Raw genomic sequence first — 20,930 nt, forward strand, 5'->3', positions numbered from 1 at the left:
ATCCCCACTTTGGTCTCCCCATCTCCCAGCTAACACGATGATCTTTCCAAGAGAGGCACGTAAGCATAGCAAGACGAGGTATAGCTAAGCCTATAGATGGCACTCTTGCCCTGACACAGCACTGACGGACCCTGCCGTGCCCATCCTCCTTCCCGTTACAGGAGAGGCCGATGTCAGTTAAGAAACCCATGAAAAGCATTAATTCCACAAAGCACTTTTAATGAACATATTTGATTTTATTGTCAACACACTTAAAAACAGAAACCTATGTTCAAAACAATTATTTTTGAGAATACTGAAATACAAAATACTTCACACAGAAGTTTGTTATTGTAACACAAACAGAAGTGATACGTAGAATATGCCGATGTGTATTATATGTGCTCCAAGTCACAAGTTTAAGAACTGTACCACTACGGAATTGTCACACAGGCTTGCAAAGTGAGCATTTGACTGTTTTTAAGGATCACCTTTGCATTTCTAATGTTACACATTTACTTGGAAACTTCCTAGCAGTGGACAGAGAACATGATAATTTTGTCTTCAAGGTTTGTTTTGAAAGCACCATGACAACAGACTGTTCAAACTACTTCCTTACAGAGGGAAGTCTAAACAGAGACAATTATTGCAGTTATGGCTTTTTAGGGGTAATGTTATATCATTATCTATGACAGGTTTGTGAATATACAATCTAACAAGCAAAATCAGTATTTCCTGGTAGTTCCTTCTGGAAAGCAAACCCAGTGGTGCCCATTTTAAATTTGTTCTTTTTATACTAAAGAAAGCAAACTCTTATATTCTATATAAATTGCGTGTGCTTGGCCAGGGACTGACCAGCTTTCTCTTCTTCTAGATTCTGTAAAACTAAACTAACTCAAACACACAAAACTTCTTTATTGGTTAGCAGCAAAGAAGTTCTGCCAACTTTACACAATAAATAAATTTCTGCTTAATTTAAATTTATTTCCAGAAGAGTGACATGACTAAATGAGTTCTATCAGACAGTGACACGCTCCATCACCAAGACCCTAAGCTTAGTCAGAAGGGGAGAGAGGAATGGAGCAAAGGGAAAGGAATGTCTGTTCTAAAATGACTGAAAGATTTATGCTGCACTTTGCTTTTCTCTTACAGGTCCCAAAGAAAAGTTTTCTAAAGCTATCTCAAGGCTACTTCTCACACAAGCAACTCGGTTCAAAATTCAATTCTGAACAGCATCTTTTCCTGAAAAACTGAGACATCCCTGCAGCCTGACATTTAATGACACTCCTGGCTTGTAACAAAACACATATTCATCACTCTCTTCTCATCGTTTGCTTGATGGCTCTTCATGCTTATCCTTTGTGTGCTGGTTCCTGTTTCGGTGCCTTGGAGGAGAGTAGCTGACTCTCCTTCTGGACTGAAAGCTGGGTGTATATGGGTGAATTCTGCATTTCTTTGGTTTTTCTTCTTTCCTGCTTTTGTTTGGCTCAGGCTCCTTACCGTCTTCTCTTTGCTCACGTTCTTGGTCTTGTTCTTTTTGAGATGGTAACGTGTTTTTGATGGTATTAATAAGAAATCTTTTATTTGTACCAGCAAGAGGACATTTCAACCTGTAAAGACATTTAAAAGTGATCAAAAGACAAGATAAAATCATCCTGAAACAAGTCTGAGATCTTAACATCAATAATTTTAAGACAGGTTTGTGCTTTTGGCTCTCCTTGCATGCCACCTAGTGTAAACTCTCAGTACAGAAAGATATGCTCAAGGTTGTCTCTGTTCTCCTTTTATCTTACTCTTTATAGGATGAAAATTATTCTACTTCAGCACAGTAAAAATCCACATGATTTTCACAAGGTAATGCGTGCAGGGGGAAGCAGAGGATGAGAATATATTTTAAGGTTGATGGTGCTTAACTTAGGTATTCAGGAATTAAATATTTAGTAACATATTCTAAGTCAAATCAGAATGGTTTATGAGATCATAATCTTCTAAAGTCAGCATTATCTAACGAACTGAGATATTCAGAAAGTAAAAGATACACTTGCATGAAGAATGCAAACAGCTGTAGCAATAAACATGTACATGAGGGATATCAATTTTAACTTATATCTGGCAACGACTAAACAAAATGTTTTATTTCTTTTTCTTAAACACAAAGTATACTTATCCAATTCTTTTCCGTTGTTTCTTTCTCCTCTTTCAACTTAACACTTTTGCACATAATTTATCAGCTAGTTTTAGTAAACAAGTACTGTACATTTCCTTGATCTTGCTGGCATCAGCTGTACTCCACTTATTCCTGATTTATCATCTCTTAAATAATGGAATGAGAAGAACCAAGTTTGAATATATTCCTGCAGTAAACAGAAATCACTCTGAAGACTTCGTTTATAGTGGGAGCCACCATGGTGTTTGTCTTCACAACATTTTTGAGTCTGCATGCTAATGGAGAAGTTACGGGATTACTCTAAAAAAGCAGAGCTGTTGGAGATCACAGTGCCACTTACTGAATCAACTATGGAGTCAACGAATCCTAACACCACAACACTAAGATCATTGCAGGATCAGATCCTAAGATCAATAATTAAGATCATATTCTACCTGAATATTTTGTTTAAGTGTGGAAACTCTACCCTGACCATTTAAAAACCTTTGACATCTCTGAATAATCAGAGGTATGAGAACAACAAGAAAATTGTAATGAAGATCATGTCTGATTATTTAGCATACTTCATGACTTTTAACTCGACATGGCATTTACCATGGTGTTTTGCTTCAGCTCTGCTTACTAAGCATTACTGATACTTGTTCTTGTCCTAAATCCTCAAAAAACTCATGAGAGTAATGTTAGAAGTATACACTAAACAGTCACACTGTTTTATTTTCTGCTAGGTATTTCTTGACACATTTCTATACCATAGCTAGTTTTAGAGCTTTCTAAGCTTTCTGCATATAAATCTACACTGTTTTGTTCAAATCCTGTTTAAAAAAAAAAATAATTTAAAAAGTCTGGATTTGTATCTAGTATAGTTGTTTTGTAAACTAGGGAGACAGTATTTATCCATTAACTGTATTACTGAGTAAAAATACAAGGCTAACATATGTCAGTAGAACAGGGTTTCTACTTCAAGCTACATCAGCTACGAACATGGTGCTGAACATGCCATGGCACCGGTTATACTCAAGGCATAACACAAAACAGCCAACATTTAAGTCCTTGGTATGTCTTATGCCAGCATAAAACTGTCGTACCTCAACATTTCCCACCAAGGAGGGCAGCTTTCTCTAGGCTGCATCCAGGCAAAAACTATTTCACAATTTTTTCCTCCCTTTTGCTTTTTCTTCAGAGCTAACGCATTGATTAAGCACTAATACATATATAGCACCAGAATGAGACAATCTGCCCTAAATAAATTCACCTTGCTGAAGTATTTATTTGTTTTTGGCACTGTGAGTGCTGCCTGAGCTCTACTAAGAATGAAAACTGATGAGATGTTCAGGGCTTCAGAGTCAGCTAAGAAATGCCATTAGTTCACTATCAGAGAGTGATAAAAGTGAGCCACTGGGCTTTCACAGAGCAGCAGTAAGTTATGGCACTGAAGAGAAACATTAGTCCTTAGCTTTATTGACCTCAGACTTCAAAGCAAATTCTGCTTTTAAGTCTTAAAGGAAATGAGATGTATGGCACGTGCTACATTACACATACACAAGCCCATAATGTTTACATATATCCATGGTATAGATGGAACTGTGAAGATTAAAAGTGAACTGTATTAATCCACTGATATCTTTGAGATCATTTCTAATGGTGAGAAAACTGACCTCCCTGAAGACAAGCCTTTAGCTTGCTCTAGGTCTGATCCTGCAACGCTCAATCCAATGACAGCTTTACCTTCAACGTAAGTTCTGAAGGGCTGGGAGGCAAGCTCAGCCTATGCAAGGTGGAACGCAATACTGCTGACTAGTAAACAGTGCCACAGAACAGATTTTGTGGGTTTTTTTTTTTTAATAAAAGCTTCTAAACAAACAAAAACCAAAGACATGTTAAAAGAACATCAAAGTTCCAAACTGAAGTGTGCCTGAAGCAGGGCTGCAGGCGTGACCAAAGCAAGCACACAACCTGCAATTCTAGAGCAGTCTTCTCTACAAAACGGACTCCAGTTCTGCAGCAATGTATTCACTCCACTGCATGCTCCAATAAAGCTAAACCCAAGCTATTCTTACCCAGAGAACCTTGTCTCCCTCCACAGATAAGTCCTGCACACCCCAAAACCTCTCCACTGTGCCATGAAAAAGAGTCAACATTCCATTTTGAGCAAGAAAATAAGATTAAATCAGTTGTTGTGAACACAGGTCAAATCTTCACTTTTGACATTTTAAGCCAACTTCTGTGCAATAACACAGAATTTCCAGCCAACACCTCTCATCAATTATAGCAGTGTGGTTCAGCACAAAAGTGCACCATACAACTTCTTATCAGTAAAACATGCTGACAGCATTTAAGACCCAAGAGTATAGTGCCATGCACCATAGTCTTTTCTCTGCTGAGTAACTGGATATATCAAACAGGCTTGGCACAGTCAGCCTCAGCATACAGAGTAAATCACATCTTTCCAGGAAACAAAGTTCAGTATGGATGAACTTACAAGTACATTTCTACCACTTCCAAAGTGCCATGGAAAATACAGTACTTAACAGAAGAGTGACTGAAGGCAAAAAAAAAAAAAAAAAAAAAAAGCAAATCAACTAATCTAGGCTGTTATCCTTTCACAGGGGATCTCACAAAAGAGGAAGCCAGGGAGGACACCGCAAGCTTTTATGTATGGTCTTGGCAGCTAAATACAGCTGGCAGGACTTTGGATGGAAACCTGTGCTCTGATCACAAGATCTTAACATATTTACTTTGCAATCTCTGTCTGTACCCTGTTTCTCCTCCTCTCCATGTTCAAATGAAAGACGTAGGGGAATCACATTACAGTGTTTCTGCACAGTCATGAAACACCCATTCAGAGACAAGATGCAATACAGCATTTCACAGTTCTGGTGCCCTCAAACACCACCTCATCTTATTTTGTATTCTGGAGTACTTCTAACAGATTTGATATTGAGCAGAAAGCTATCTATAGGAATGAAAGCAATTTTAGGATTGCTTTACAAGAAATAGGGTTAAAAATAATTTAATGCTTCCAAAATGTATCTTCTTTTTGCAATTTCATCTGCTGTTATAATGTATAGCTGAATAACCATCCCAAAATACCCTGTTTTCCATATCTTATTTTAGGTAAGCTTTTCAAGTGAGCCAAGAAGATTACATTCAGTTCACCCTTATCTCACTTGCTACCAGCATCTCTGAAGACCAGACCCATACATTAGAGAAAAAAAAAAAAAAGCCTCTAGAACTTTTCCACACAGTAGCTTTTGTGACATTTTAACTGCCTTTCTCAACTAAAGCAGAAGAACCGCTTAGAGTGGGACCCAACTCCACTGCTATAAGGAAGCTTATGAATTATGTACATCGGACCAACAAAAACACTTAAGGAAAGCTGAGCTTTTAGCTTGCTTTCACCTAGACACATGATGGAAAATCCCTATTCCACCTGTGTCCAGTTCTCTCTGGTGAATCAAGGATAAATTTATCTAACCATTTCAAGTGTTCTTACACTATTTGTCCACAACTCCCCATCCTGGATCCAACTGGCCCTTGAAATGTTAGCTTCTAGACAACTGCTCTGATGTCTTTTCTCATTTCAGAAGTTCCAGCATCACAGCAGCATTGCTGAGATTCATCCACAGATTCTGCTCTTTTTTGCTCAACATTTTCGTGATTAAGATACCTTCAGAAGAGGATCCTCCCTTCCCCTTGTCTCACACATTTTCTTACTTGTGATTAGCTCTACTGCTTGAACTAGATGCATCATCATCAGGACCTACATCATGTGGTATAGGGATGTAGGAGACCCCCAACAAGAATCACTATGGCCATACAGTACATACAAAAGGAGCATTGCAGGAACTAGAAATACTGCAGTGCCAAGAGCAATAATCTTGAGGACATTCAAGGAACAAGTCAATATTCAAGAGCCAATAATGAGATCTACAAATATGAATAACCAGTATTTCTTGGATTAATTTGCCATGGACCTAGATACTACCAATCTGAGTCCTGCGAGCACGGAGGCCAGTGAGCTAGGAGTCTTAACCAACCAAGAGCTCATGCAGCCCATTGGCAATACTGACAGTTGCTGCATGTCCAGTCTCAGTCCCTTCAGTCCCTTTCCACAGAAGCTCTTGCCTGCTATCACCGCCAACCTCCCTGTTTGGGACAAGCCTTTCTTCTACTACCATCTAACCCTTATAGGTTGCAGCACCTACTCATGTCAGCCACAGCAAACTTGCAAGACAATGTGACACTGACAAAACATTCCCAAACTGGAGGAAATACTAGCAACACTGTGCCATATTTCAAGGCTGAGTCTTTGTACCAGAGACTGTGGGCTAAAGGATGACTGCTTGGTACATTTTTTTCTGTACCTGTCAGCTATGCTATCTTGGATGCTTGAAATTTAGGTTCAAAGAGCAGCCGACTATCCATCTCACATGAGGAGACAGCAAAAAGTTAAAGTAGGGGTGCTTGGGGAACTTCTTCAAAAAGTGCACTTGAGCTATGGAGAATTAATCACTCTGGACAGTACTGGAGCAGTGGCTTGAACCTGAAAGCAGTCCCAAAACAGCGTTCAGAGCCTTGCTGGCTAAGGTTTGGCTGCCATCAACACACACCAGGAGACACCACTCCTCTGTAACGGTATGTACAATATAGTTCCCCAGGAATGCCACCTCCCCACATGCCTCCCTTTAACCAATTCCTGTCAAATGCCACTGACTCCAGAAATGTATTTCCCAGTATTTAACAGCTGCTGGAGAGCAACATAAACTGGAATCAGCGAAATATGAGCAAGTAGCAGCCTCTGCTTCTCCTTACCCAAAGACAGATGGCAGAACAAATCTTTTCTTCATAGGCCGAGTTGCTTCAACTATCCAGTGCCAATGCAGGATTGATGGCCTTACACTAGGATGTCTCCAGGGTTTGTGCATCTCTTCTCCAGGACTCCTCTGACAAAGGGCTGAGGAAATCCCAGAAGTCCTCATGAAACACACCTGTAAGCATTTTGAGTTTGGCAAGGAAGGAAGGTTTTGCGTTTTACCTGTTAAGACTGTGCTTTTATACAAGTTGGACTTGCCTTCCTCTCAGTAGTTTACAGTTGCAAGGTTACATGTCAGTCTTGGATCTAATCTCTAAAAGCCTTTCAGGATTTACTGTAACATAAGTTACATCTGATGGCATTTTGCTGGAGTGTGATAAGTCAACTAAGCATAGTTAACTTTCCTTCCAAATAGCTTACTGGTTATCTCACCTCCTACACAGATATGCAATACCTAGTTGTTGGGCCAGTTCAGAAGGACCAGAACAGCACAATGGGGCATGAAAAACATTAAAGGGAAGAGAGCAGTGGCAGCTTCCAGCTGCTGTTCTGTCTCTTGAGCTTGCAGAACTAGACACTGAAGACTTATTGGGATTCTGCCTATGGGGGCCTTTATACCTTCCTTACAGCCACAAACACCAGCTGTATGCTAGCCTATGCCAAACTCTAAGCATCAGATTTGTGATAAATGGGATTACTACCAGTCTCTCTAAGGATAAATTCAGAGAGGGGAAAATCTCTGGAGAAGCATCATATACAAAAAAATAATCTCTGAGTGCACGATATCCTGAGCTGCAGACTGCCTGAAGCTGGGACAGTACCTTGAGGAAGTACTGCTACTTTTCTTCCTCCATTTCCTAGGCACTGGGTATCGGCCACTGATGGAGACAGGGCACGGCAGAGATGGATCCTTTGTTTGACCCAGTATAGCTATTCTCATGTTCCTCCGCAGTTGAAAGGATCCTTACTTCAACAGTCTCAGTTCAGGATGTCACCACGCCAATCCCTATGTCAACAGTCTTCCTCTGCCTGAAGTCTTTTTGACAATCCTCTCCTACACCTTTAACACAACCCTGGCCTAGCCAGACACTATTTCACTCTACTGGAATCTGCAGCTGTTCTGAAGAACAGTTCACCCTTGGCTATCCCCTCCTCTGGCAGGTCTTGGGCATCAGGCTTTAGCAAACTGCATTACCCTGAGCTGATCATCATAGCCAGCTGAGCAGGACCACTACTCTTTTGCAGACAAGGAATAAGGAGTAGCCAGAGCCAGGAGTAGAAGCCCATACACACTCTTGGCAGATACTCCAGACTGCACAAGCGGCAACAAAGTTGCACAGGGGCACATGGTTATCTCCCAACAGAACTCTTCAGTCTCCATACCTGCAATTAACTTGCAAATTCACAGTAAATAGATGCATGCACCACTTCACAGTGCTAATTATCTGCACTGGTTTACCTGGCCATTTGGCAAGGCTGACAGGGCAAAACCATGCTGTATTAGTACAGCTATAACCACTCTAGGGGATTAAACCAATTTAACTATTTTAACATAAAGGGTATAAACTGCATCCCTGAAGAAATACTGGGTAAAATATACAAAAACCCCCAAACTTGTTTAGAAAACATCAAGGATTAACTTTTTTCAGCAAGACACTATTTTAATCTCTTCAGAGCTACTGAAAGAAACATAGCCAAGAAATCAGCCGAGAACTTCATTAACAGCACAGGCTTATCTTTTACTACTGTTGGTAGAGGAAGCCAAACCTTATCTACAAATGAGTTTAATGCAGTCAACTGATGCACTACTTGTGCGAACATCCCTTGATCCAATAGCTTCTTATCAAAGTCATATACATTATTTTAAGATGAATGACTCTCCTCAGCATGTTATTACTCCTTTAATTACAATTACATGCATTACATTCCATGATAATCTAGCTGTAAAAACTGAAATATTGCACTGAAGAATTAATACTGTATTTCACTTAAGATTTAAATACTTTGATTCTTTTCCCACTTGCAATACAAATTAGCCCCTGGGGTTTTGGGGTTTTTTTTAGTATTAAAAAATGCCTCCTTCCAAAATTGGATTATACTTTGACTTCATTTTTGGCTGCAATTTACACATGGATTCTCTACTAGGGGATCATTTATTATTTTTATTGTTTAAGGGTTTAGGGTTTTTTGTCAGGCTATGAATTCTTTCAAGTTAAACAGAATCTAACCCAGTAACATGTGGCCAGTATGTCAAAATGTGTGCACTGAAGCTACCCAGTATTTTAAAGACTGATGAGGTTTCAATCCAAACTTTGCAATTCTATCTATCATAAGGAAATATTATTACAGAAGCTACTCTCAGTCTTCCAATTGCTTTAACTTCAACACATTCAGTCAAGCAATTTCATGCAGGTGGAATTTACTTGAACTTCTTTCTTATCCGGAGTCAAATTTTTGCCCAGACAAATTAATACCTGGATGAAGACAAATTAAAAGGCAGAGGCTTCTGTCACACACTAAATGTAAAATTTATTTTGGCATTGGTCATAACATTCATTTCCTCTTGGCACAACTTACCAACCCATAGCTCCCATTGTTTCAGCTCTGGTTCTCCCACGTTTTGCCTCTTTAAGTAACTCTTCCACAGCCTTCCTAAATATGAGGAAAAGGAAAAAAGTTATGATTTGCGGAACACAAGAACTTGCCACTTTATGCACTTACATAAATGGAGAGCTTCTTCACTGCAATGAATTAAGCAATAAAAGGCTACCATAATCACCTTGAGTTTCTTATTAAGATAATTCAGATTCCTGTGCACCGAGATTACAAGAAACATTTTGACATATTAAAAACAATTAAAGCTGTTGCAAATACAACAATTGCAATACTAACTGAAGAGCAGAAATAAAGTGTGCAAAACTGGTGTAATACACTGAAAAGCACGGTCCCTATCACTTCACCTTGGGTAGCCTCTTCCCTGCTGTCACTTCACTTGGGTTCTTCCTAAAGTCTTTCAACCACAGCAGACCTATTTTGAGCACAAACACCACCAGTACAATAGCAAGCAGTCAGATGACAGTAAAATCACTACAACTACTAGCTGTCAAACTGCACTAGCTTTATGTAACAGTGGAAGAGCTCATCTTTGTGACTATGATCCACCATCATCCAAAACGACCAGCCTTCACATTACCAGCATCTTCTAGAACAAACTGACCAGACTAACACTAAAGTAGTTAAATAACTATGCTCACATAAAAAGTCAGAGTGTAAATTATGCAAATTATAGATAATTTCTGCAATGTCAAGTCTTTCGGTTCTCTTCATGAATTAATTTCAATCTCAAATAAAACTTGGTTGAAGTTAATGGTAAAACCAATGAATAGCTAGTGTAAGCCATTTATTATATAAATGGAATGCATAAACTAACAATTTGGTTAGTTAACTGTAAGCAACTATATATGTCAACCAAAGATAACTGCAAGACAGAAAAGTAAAGCTATGCACCTGTCCCTAACACCCAGTATATGAAGCTAAGCATTAACAGCACTGACGTGGGTAGGACTGAAGGCTTGAGGAACTAAAGGTAGGAGGTAATAAAGAGGGTATTTATTGTTTAGGTCTCCCAGCTATGATGTGCCAGAATGGCTGCTAGTGTTGGGACTACATAAGCAACACAATCATCACCTTGATAGTACAAGCGTGTGTGTAGACTGCAAAAAAGGTAACTGCCAACAAGACTTCAACTCATACTTCAAGGAAGCCACGTCCCACCACATCGTCATGGTATTAACAGCATAGCAAGATTTTGCTGTTTTGCTACAGATTAAAAAAAAGGCTGAGTATCAATTTTGTTGTCAAGCTAAAACTGAGACTAGAGAAGCAAAGAGTCATCATCCAATAGCAGAAACAGGTCTGAGAAGAAAAGCAAGCAATTTATATGGCAGGTCCATGTGAAGATCTAACAAGTTAATGCTGTGCTCTAAACATCTAACAGAGTGGTTTATTACCATGTAGGTTATTAAAGTCTACATAGAAAACACAAGAGGTCTTACTTTAAATGCATACACTGCATGTGCACAACAGGGAATGAAAATAAGCAGTACAGAATTTCCTTCAGCAGCTAATGAGAAACCGTTATGCAGTTACACAGCAGCCTACATCTGTCAGTCTAGATCTAACCTTCTTCAGTTTGTTATGGTCTTAACACAGACTTTACCAGCTCCCTTCACTTTTGTGATCATGGATTCATTCATCTGTTAGGATAGGCTGGTGACATTTTATAAACACAGACACACTTTTTCTTCTGTCTGTATTGCTTTTAGGCACACTTTGGTTTTCCCTGGCAACAGAAAACAAATTGGTGCTAAATGAGTACAAGTGTAATGCAAACCAAGGTGTAGTTACTCTTTCTGCAGTTACTCTGCAGTTCTGCTTGAACACAGTTTTCATATTTTACTTATAACAAGCTATCACAGAACTACTTCCTCATTTTATAGTAATTCCCAGCAAGCAACACTTTAGCTAAAAATTCCTAAACAAGCCTCCAGAATCAGTCACAAGTTCTCAAACCACATATAAATAATCCTCGATCAACTTACATATATATTCCTTTGTTCCATGGGGAAACCATTCCATCCAGCAAAAGCTGTGCCAGACAGACATGCAAATATTCACAGGTGGTAACTTTCTCCTCTGAGAGTTTGCATCTGAAGGGCTTTGCAAAGGAAAGCATCCAAGACTTCCACAGAAACCAACAATAGAGAAATATACCAAAAATTGTACTATTGCTTCTCTGTGCACTAGTCTTACTAATGGCACATTGGTTTAAGGTTCCTCACAGAAGTCTCTCTCTCATATAAGGTTATTAGTATGACCTCAGCAGCAGCTGGGCTTGGGGTACTTCAAATCCTTTTTTAAGCATACATTGGACTGGGAGGACATTGCACATCCAGTCGTATCAGTGGCATTCATAGAAACTGAGTATCTGCCCAGCTGTTCAAGTTACCTACACCTAGATGCAAAGTACAGCATCAGCAACCTTGCCAGCTACTGCTGTCTTCCCAGCTAGGAGCAGTGGGGTATGTGGGATGGCTCCTCGCCGAGAACAAAAAAAAAGGGTAAGAAACACAGGTTCTACCATTGGAAAGTGGGAGATGTTGCATACACAGTCTCCATGAAATTATGCAAAATTTATTTTTTCTCCAGACCCAAAATCTGCTGTCTGAGCAGCCTGAGCTAGTCTATAGTGATGACAACAGGACATGTGGCTTTTATAAAAGCTCATCCTGAGCCTTCAAACAGCAATGTCAGAAAAAGGGGAAGAGGGGAAAAAGTGTCTGACTTTTACTTATCACAGTTACCAAACTTGGTGATTTTGTTTTGAGAAACCTGACCAAGAGGTAGATTAAAAGCCTGTCATTATTATTATAAAATCTGTCATTATTTTATAATTAAGATAATAAACCAAAGTATCTGCGCTACAAAGCACTAATAAAACACACACACATACACATATTAAACAGCTACGATTCAGTTTTAGGGGAAACATCACAATAAATTAATATGGTGACATCAATTCTATTAACTTAGGTAGGAATTATAAGCCATTAAGTATTTGAGACTTTTTTTTCCCTCTGGTTACATCAAAGATCCGACTGATCTGGCATCCATCTTAGTAGCCTTATAAGTCGACAACTTCCTTTCTTACCAAACACTGTTTCCTAGTATTGGTCTTTCAACATAACTCTTATTCGCTGCACCTTTACAAGGCTCTTTTGACTTGCACAACGTGCTGGGTTTGTGTGGTGGGGTTTTGGGTAGCAGGGGAGGGGGCTACAGTGGTGGACACCTGTGAGAAGCTTCTTGAAGCTCCCTCTACTCCAAGTCGTACCCGACTTTGCACCACGGCCAAGCCAGTTAGTGACAGTGGCTGCGCCTCTGCGATAATGTATTTAAGAAGGGGAATGTGGGAGAAGGAGTTGGAGTTGTGAGGAGGAGTTGTGAGGACACCTTTGTGAACACCAAGGTCAGTAGAAGAAAGGATGCTGTGGTGAGATGGCAGGGCTGCCCCCCTCCCCGTCCCCGGAGGTCCATGGTGGAGCAGATTCCGACCTGTGGAGGACTCCACAGTGGAGCAGGTGGCTGTGCCTGAAGAAGGCCGGGACTCTGTGGGAAAAAGCCCCTGCTGTTGTAGTTCATCATTGGGAGGATTACAACAGACGGGAGCAACCCACGCCAGAGCAGTTAGGGAAACACTGCAGCCCGTGGGAAGGACTCATGTTGGAGAAAGTTCATGAAGGACTGTCTCCTGTGAGAGGGGAACCACACGGGAGCACGAGAAGAATGTGAGGACTCCTCCCCTCCCCTCCACGAGAAGAAAGAAATGACAGGACTGATCACACCCCTCATCCCCTGCACCCTGCACTGCTAGTGGGGAGGAGGTAGAGATATCAGGAGCAGAGCTGAGCCCAGGAAGAAGGGAGGGGTGGGGGGAAGGTGTTTTTAAGATGTGATAATGCTTCTCACTGTCCTACTCTGTCTGTTAGATGCTGCTGTTAGCGTCTGAATTAAATTTATGTTCTTTTCCCTAATTAGTCTGTCTTTTGCTTGTGACCGTAACAGGTGGATCATCCCTCCCTGTATTCATCACGATTCTTGAGCCTTTAACTTTATTTTCTCCTTCCCAGTCCTGAGGGGGAAGGGGGGAGTGAGCTCTGAGTGCCCTCTGAGCTCAAACCACGACACACAAACAAATGAAAAAAATGCTCAGATCCTCTTTGAAATAATGTGTTTCCACTCACTGAACTTATATCCTCTACACAAGTAAGCCAAAAGCTTAAAAGCTATGCAGACAAGGTTTTTACATTTGCTTTTAGAGCCTCTCGGGATTCTGCATTCCTCACTCTCTTCATTTTTACATCTTAGTTACAATCCAAACAGTTCTGTGGCTGACAGCTTCAACTCCAAGAGCAGCGGCATGAGCAAAGGGAATGCAGCATGCAACTTTCACATGAGAACCACCCAAACACCAGGGGACTGACAGGAGGGAAAATTAGGAACAGGGGTACATTTAAGAACACCATCATCATTCTGGCTTATTTTATAGCAAGCACCACTTAAAACTTGCTGTGGTAATCCTTTTTGAGCAATCAAGCTTAGCTGCAGAATTACAGTAATGTGAAGGTATAAGTAGTGATGTTTTTATCTTCAAGACTATGGTCCAAGACCTATTTACACTTCTGAGGGATTAGTCTTTTTCTTCTAATATTCCAAGGTTACAGGCAAAGCTCCCGTTGCATAAATCCTAACAACTTGCATCACAAACACATGTGCCAAAAGTGGGAGAACGTTAAAGACTCTGAATTCAGGCAAAACCAGAAATATTTTCTATTCCTCACTCAGGGAAAGAGCTTCGTAATTTTTTCCAAAAGATCAAACAGACCAAAAAATGAATAATTGGTAATAAAGAGGTATGCCTGATACAGTTACAGGCAATGAAAACACCACGTCATTACAGAGACCACCCAGTGTTTGTAATTATACACCACCCTCTTAGGAGAGGATGTATCATGCTGGATTCGACAGCTGAGAGGCTAAGCAGCCACAGCTCCATGCCCAGGTCTAATCAGTAGCAAGGTTGAAAAACTACTCCCAGCAGGCAGACACACACACCACAAAAGTATACACCACTAGCCGCATCGATCACAGACAGACACACAGAGCGCTCACACCAACAGCTTCATCCTGCTCTTCTCGCTCACACCAACAAACAGCTTCATCCTGCTCTTCTCGCTCACACCAACAAACAGCTTCATCCTGCTCTTTTCTCTGGCCGGGTGTAGGAGCCCCCAAGGCTTCAGCCCAACTGCACTGCTGGTACTGTCGGTCACACAGAGCTGGCTGGGACTCCTTAGTCCCCCAGTACCCAACCCCACTGCAGTCTTACCTGTAGAGACATACAGGCACACATATATGTCTTGCCCGTGGAGACCCTCTGACCCTACAGTCTCTGCTGGCCAGGACTCCCCAGTGTCTCCAACAGCTAGCTCCTCCCAAGGTCTTGCTCTCAAGAGATACATGCTCACCTCCCAGCTCCCACCTTATTTACCCGCTCACCACCAGATCCAGCTTGACCTTCACTAGCAGCCACACAATTTCTCCAGTACTGCAGCACAGATAAATAGGTCCCCAACCCCGCTCCAGTGGCTGACACTCGGTTTTACTGACTCCATGAAGCGTTCCCAGTTGCTAGCACCCAGCCCTCCAATCCAAGATCCCAGCCCAACTGCTGGCATCCAGACCTGCACTTGTTCCAGTTGCTGGCACCATGGACACGCGGTCCCTCCAACACACGGTTTGACTCTAGTTGCTAGCCCTGAGATGTACACCATCTCCCCTCAGAGTCACTCACCCAAGAAAGAGTTAGAAAAGAATTTAACAGGACGACAGGACAGACTGCACTGATCAGGCACAGGGTTCAGTCAGACAAGTGTACCAACCAGCAGCCTACTCACACACAACCAGATCTTTTTATCCCCTTATTCCTCTATTTTCCCACTCTTGCTTCTCCCCAGATCACCTGAACCTATTTCTTTCCCCGCCTTTGGTTCCTCCCCTACTCATCCCATAATAAGCCTTACACAACCTCAAGTCTCTTCCCCTGCATCCGATACCCCCAGGCAGCAACACCCTTACATCCCACAGGCACTCTAGCATTGACTCATCTTGACCGGTGTCACACCTGGAGGCAGAGGCTGCCTCCTGGGACCGCCCCGGGCAGGGGCCCAGAGAATATGGCCGTTCCTCTGAGTCTCTGTGGGCTCCCACCTGCCACTGTGCACCCCTGCTCCTCTGGGCTCAAGGAGATGAACCTCCGCTGGGCTGGTGGCTCCTGGGATGGGCTTGGGAGAAGCCAGGGCTGGGCACTACTTGAGTTCCCCCATCCACCATGGTCCCCCTTTAGTCCTCTGTGGGTGTGCCTGGGAGCTGTCAGCTCATAACCTAACAAACTCTGCCATCTCCACCCATGCCATCACCTCATTAAAGATCCCAATGAGAACTCTAATGAAAACATATCTACTGGAGTTGCTTCACAGCATGCAGTCGGCTACAGAAGTGCACAGACCTGGAGGAGGAGGGCAGCGTTCATACTCAACATCTCCCAGAGTCAGCAAAGGAGCATCTTTATCAAACACATCTTCATAAAAGACCTTCACATCATTAATAACTGCATGCAGTCTGTACCTCTACTATTCAAGCTCAAAGGCCAGGCTGCTCAGCCACTGTAATCCCCAAAATCACGCTCCTGAGGCACTGTAGGTCCTGACAGCAAGCTGCAAGCCCAGGAAAAAAAATAGCAGGTTTTTTTAATCAGTTTTCTCAGCATAGGTTTATGCTGACTATACAACTTATTTTTAACTATGCATGGGATTGGAAACAGAGGTGGACGTTGGTATTCTGATTATATATGAATAATTAATATCAAGACCTTCAGTCAAACAAAGGGCTGAAGATACTGCCTTCTACAATAAAGGAATGGTAATGAAGGCCAGTGTTATTTATAATTAACTCCTGTGAGCTGGTTTGTCCTATCTGCTCACACTTACTAAGAAAACTGATGAAAAGGAATGTCAAGAATAAAACCTAAGCCACAACATTAAGAGCAAGAATGAAAAAAAGGTACAAAACTTCCTAACGTTTGTTCAAAGGCAAAGACACTCCACATCAGGTATGTGAATGCTCTCACTCTTTGTCAATCAGGTTTTATACTTATTTAAATATTCTATGTCAGTCCCATGAGTGCTATTTTTAGAACATTTCTGTGCTAATATTGTCACCAGCTTGAGTAGTGAACATACCACAACATTTCAAACATTACTTTTAGCTTGCAGACCACTTTTTTTTTGCCATGAATATGCGAAAGAATGGCATACTGAATCCTGACACTTCAATTTTAACTCTTAAAAATAGTAGGAAGAATATCAATTAATTTCTCCACGGCACAAAGCTTACTTGTTAGAAAGTGTACTTGGGATGCCTGTGCAGCAAAAATACTAGATACTGACTCTCAACTCAACCCCAGACCTCTTGTTACAGAGTTCTAGCATTCCTTGTGATTCAGAGCAGCGTTTCCTTAGGAAACACGTAATTCCAAGTAAATGATGCTCCAAACAAGCTTGGTAGGCACTTTGAATAAGGTATGGTATCCAAGGTTGTGAAATACTTACAGCTGTTCAAAGAGAACGGATGACAGAAGGATTTGGACACACAGTATAACAAAGCCACTTCCTTTGTATTTGCAGCGAAATGACATATTTTCTGTGCTCAAACACACAGAACCATGACAACAATTTAGGAAGTAGAGGGGAAAGAAAGATTTTTTTTTTTTAGGTAGTGATGAAAATGGTGACCTCTGTAATATCCCAAAGGATATTTAGTTGAAATAAACCAGGAAAAACACATACACCTGCTTGCATGGGAAACAAACTAAACAGTTCCTAGTAGCTGATTTGTAACCCTATTTTTTTTTTTGACTCATTTTTGGGGCATAACTTCACAATACCATTAATTATATATTAACAGAATTTAGCCTACAATTTTCTTAGAATCACCCTGTAACTCAAGACTCTGGGTCTTCAGTGATGTACCAGCAAGTTCACAGGAAAAAAAAAAAATCAGTTCATACTTCCAACAAAGGTTACTGGGTGAGATGGAGCAGAGAAAATAATTCAGTAGAATGTAGCAAATATTACTATTTTACACACCTGTGATATTTACAGCTTTTAGAGTTTTAAAATTCAGAGTACACAACAGTCACATGGTAACTTGTGAGTTAGTATTCAGCTTTGGTAGCGACTATCACTTCCTATTAAAGTGAGGAAAACATCAACTGCAAGGTCAAGCAAGAGTCAGACACAGTGAAACTGAAAAATAATAGCAGGAAAATGGGGCAGTAAGGACGAAATAGAACAAGCAAGATGAAGAAACATCTCCTTAGATAATAAAAAAAAATAGGACAACTAACTCATCTTAACAGATCACTGTTTGGAATGCTGGGACACAAAATTCACTTCAGACCCGAAAAAACATGCACAAAAATAGTTAACACTTCTTTTTCCCCCGTGGTAAATAAAACCTATACATATAAAAACCTTAAGCTGTTATTTAAGACGTGTGTGTTGCAAGACAAGCCTGAATTCAGAGACAGAATACTGAAAATATTCTAAATAAACCCATTTTTAAACACTAAAAATCTACCTAATATAGTTAATAGTGTGGCTACAGAACAGAAATGCCATTATTTTTATGCTCAAGCGGTATTATAAAGAGCCTAAAAGTTATAAACCTTAACTACCATGACTGTACTACTCACAGAAGAGTATGATCAACAGGTCATTAAGTATGAAACTGAGTAATGTCTATAAACCAAAGGACAAAGAAAGGTCTGTATTAGACTCTTGAAGACTGTACAGGGAAGCATATTTAGAGTACGAAATACCCAACTATGACATCTAAATGCATCTAGCATGAAGTGAATTCACGGTGCTACTAGCAAAGTGAGCTGTTATGAAAGCTGAGGGTATGAAAAAGTAACTAATGATCCAGGACACCCAGAAAGTGATAATCGGCAAGTACACTATATTGTGCTTATAACTTGTTCAGAACTGATTAAACATATACGGAGGTGAACAGTAACATGGACTGAAGACACCGAACAGCTAAACCCTCCTGTGTACTGCTCAGTAAGTTATACTGAGCTTCATCCTCATCACCCACCATGCTGCCACAGAAAAGGAACAGCAAATCCCAAGTCAGATTGAAGCTATGAGGCAGGATACAACTTTGAATCTGGTTCCTGGGAAGGAGAACATCAGAAGGAGACTGTGGAGCAGTCAGTGGTAGCTGGTGAGTGAGCAACTATGCCCTGAACTGCCCGGAGGACCCAAGTCCCCAGCACTGCAATGGCAGCCAGAAGACAAGACAGTACGGAAGAACAGTGACATGGTTTCAACCTGCTATGAATGAAAAAGGTTTAAGTTTGGAACAGCACTAGTAAAAATAACATTCATTCATACATAGAAAGAAGCTTTAATTATTAAACTGATGATCTGAGAGCAGAAGTAGCTTAGCAAGAATTAAAGGCCTCTTAGAAAGCATTATGCTCTCTAGCCTTTCTACCACCTCACCGCTATTGCTTTTGTTTCATTTAAAATACTTGCCAGATACAAACATAAACAAGGTATTTTCTATAAGCGCTATCAGACACAGTTTCTTAAAAATAAAGGGAGAGAACCACAAGAACAGTTCAGAAAGCTTCTGGTCATCACTTCACTGTAACAGTTTTTTTAAACATCCATAAGAAAAGTGAATTACTCACAAAGAAGATTGCAAAAAAAAAAATCCAGAAACTACAAATAGGATTATTGACCCAAAAATTTGTGATATAAACACCTGAAGTGTTTATATATAAATGCCTAAAGGCTATTCCTAAAGCAAGAGGCCTACTATGACTGAATATCCAGATATAGAAACCTGCATTTTAATCCTCAATGTTTGCTTGGGAACACTACAACTCTGTATGCACAGCGAGATGAACCCTCTCATCCCAACGAAACACGAAGTAGAAAGCAATTTTATTTTGTGACAAAGTAACTGACAAGCATTTGTATTATTCCATACAAGGAACTGTGCAATTTTAACAATTAGTCAACTAGCACATCTCCAACACTGAAAACTGAAATTTGTAAGAACCGAAGTTTTGGGGTTTTTTATGTTTACCAAGTACACCTAATCACCAAATTATAACCGATGATAGATGGGTCCCCCAACACTTTTCAACCCTGTTTCTAAATGGTACCTACACGCATCACAAGAACAGTCAATTTTTTTTTTTTAAGTACTGGGTTTTCCTATTATGTCGGAATATTTATCTTCTATTACAACACTCTCAGCGAGGGCTCCAAAGTTTTGTCCCAGGGACTGCGCACAAACCAGCTGCGGGCTGCGCAACCCTCGGGACGCGCACTCACGGCAGCCGGAGGGGCGGAGAACGGGCCGGGCCGGGCTCAGCCGGCGCCGGGCTCAGCCGGGCCGGGCTCGGGGCTCTCCTCTCCACCGCGGAACACCCGCCGCCTCCCGCCCCAGCGCCGAGGCCCAGCCCCGGGAGGGGCCGTCCCACGGCCGCAGCCCGCTCCGGCGCACACCGACGCGCAGCGCTGGGCCCCGGCCGCCCGGGCAGGGCCCCACAGCCCGACCCCCGCTCCGCAGACCCCGGGGGCCCGTCCCAGGCAGCCTCAGACCAAGGCTGCCCGCGCCTGGCGGGGCAGAAAGCGGCGCCGGGCCCTGTGCGGCAGAGAGGCCCCGCCGAGGCCGTAAGCTCCGGGGCTGCTCAGCCGCGCACCCGCCGCCGCCACCCGCCCCTCACCTCTCCAGCTCCAGGTCCTCCTCCATGGCGGCGCAGCGAGGGCGGGTGGCGGCACCCGCTCTCCCCCCCTGCGGCCCGGCTCCTCAGGCGAAAGCCGGCGCCATGTCCCGCTCACGGCCCGGCGCGGGGCGGGGCGGAGCGGCGGGGGGGGCAGGCGCAGAGGACGGCGAGGACCCCGCGGGGAGGAGCCGGGGCGGTGCGAGCCAGGCCGCCGCCACACCCCGCCGGGCACCTGCAGCCACCAGCGGCCGCGCCCGGTCCCGTCCCCCCCCCCCCCCCCCCCCGAGGGGAAAGCGGGGGCAACAGCCGGCCCGGTGGGCCCCGCTGCATGCCGGCGGGACCCACCATAAACCTCCGCCCCAGCGGCGGGCGCGCTGCGGGCTCCGCGCCGGGGGAAGGGGGCGTGGGGCGGTCACCGCTCGCTCTCCCGTGCCGGAGTGGGGGCGGGCGGGAGTGGGTTCGGCGGCAGCATCAGGGGGGCGGGAGCGGGGCTGCCGCCTCCCGTCAGCGGCGGAGCCCCCCGGGGTTTGCCCCCTAGCAAGGCC

General features: G+C 42.6%; 1 protein-coding gene across 1 annotated transcript; it reads right to left on the reverse strand.

The window, feature by feature from the left end:
• Nucleotides 1–215: 215 nt before the first annotated feature.
• POLR1D (RNA polymerase I and III subunit D) lies at nt 216–20,542 on the reverse strand. Its single transcript, XM_074859908.1, has 3 exons — nt 20,386–20,542; nt 9,537–9,611; nt 216–1,589 (listed from the first exon to the last, which is right to left on the reverse strand). Exons 1-3 carry the CDS (start codon nt 20,409–20,411, stop codon nt 1,304–1,306), a joined length of 387 nt encoding a protein of 128 aa, XP_074716009.1. The 5' UTR covers nt 20,412–20,542; the 3' UTR covers nt 216–1,303.
• Nucleotides 20,543–20,930: the final 388 nt, after the last annotated feature.

The sequence above is a fragment of the Strix uralensis genome, chromosome 2, assembly GCF_047716275.1.
Source record: "Strix uralensis isolate ZFMK-TIS-50842 chromosome 2, bStrUra1, whole genome shotgun sequence".
Classification (NCBI taxonomy): domain Eukaryota; kingdom Metazoa; phylum Chordata; class Aves; order Strigiformes; family Strigidae; genus Strix; species Strix uralensis.

Coding starts and splice junctions, on each gene's coding strand:
- POLR1D (XM_074859908.1), bottom strand. CDS start 20,411: ATGGAGGAGGACCTGGAGCTGGAGAG. Junction 9,612..20,385: donor GAGGACCTGGAGCTGGAGAG/GTGAGGGGCGGG, acceptor CCTCATATTTAG/GAAGGCTGTGGAAGAGTTAC. Junction 1,590..9,536: donor ACAATGGGAGCTATGGGTTG/GTAAGTTGTGCC, acceptor ATGTCTTTACAG/GTTGAAATGTCCTCTTGCTG.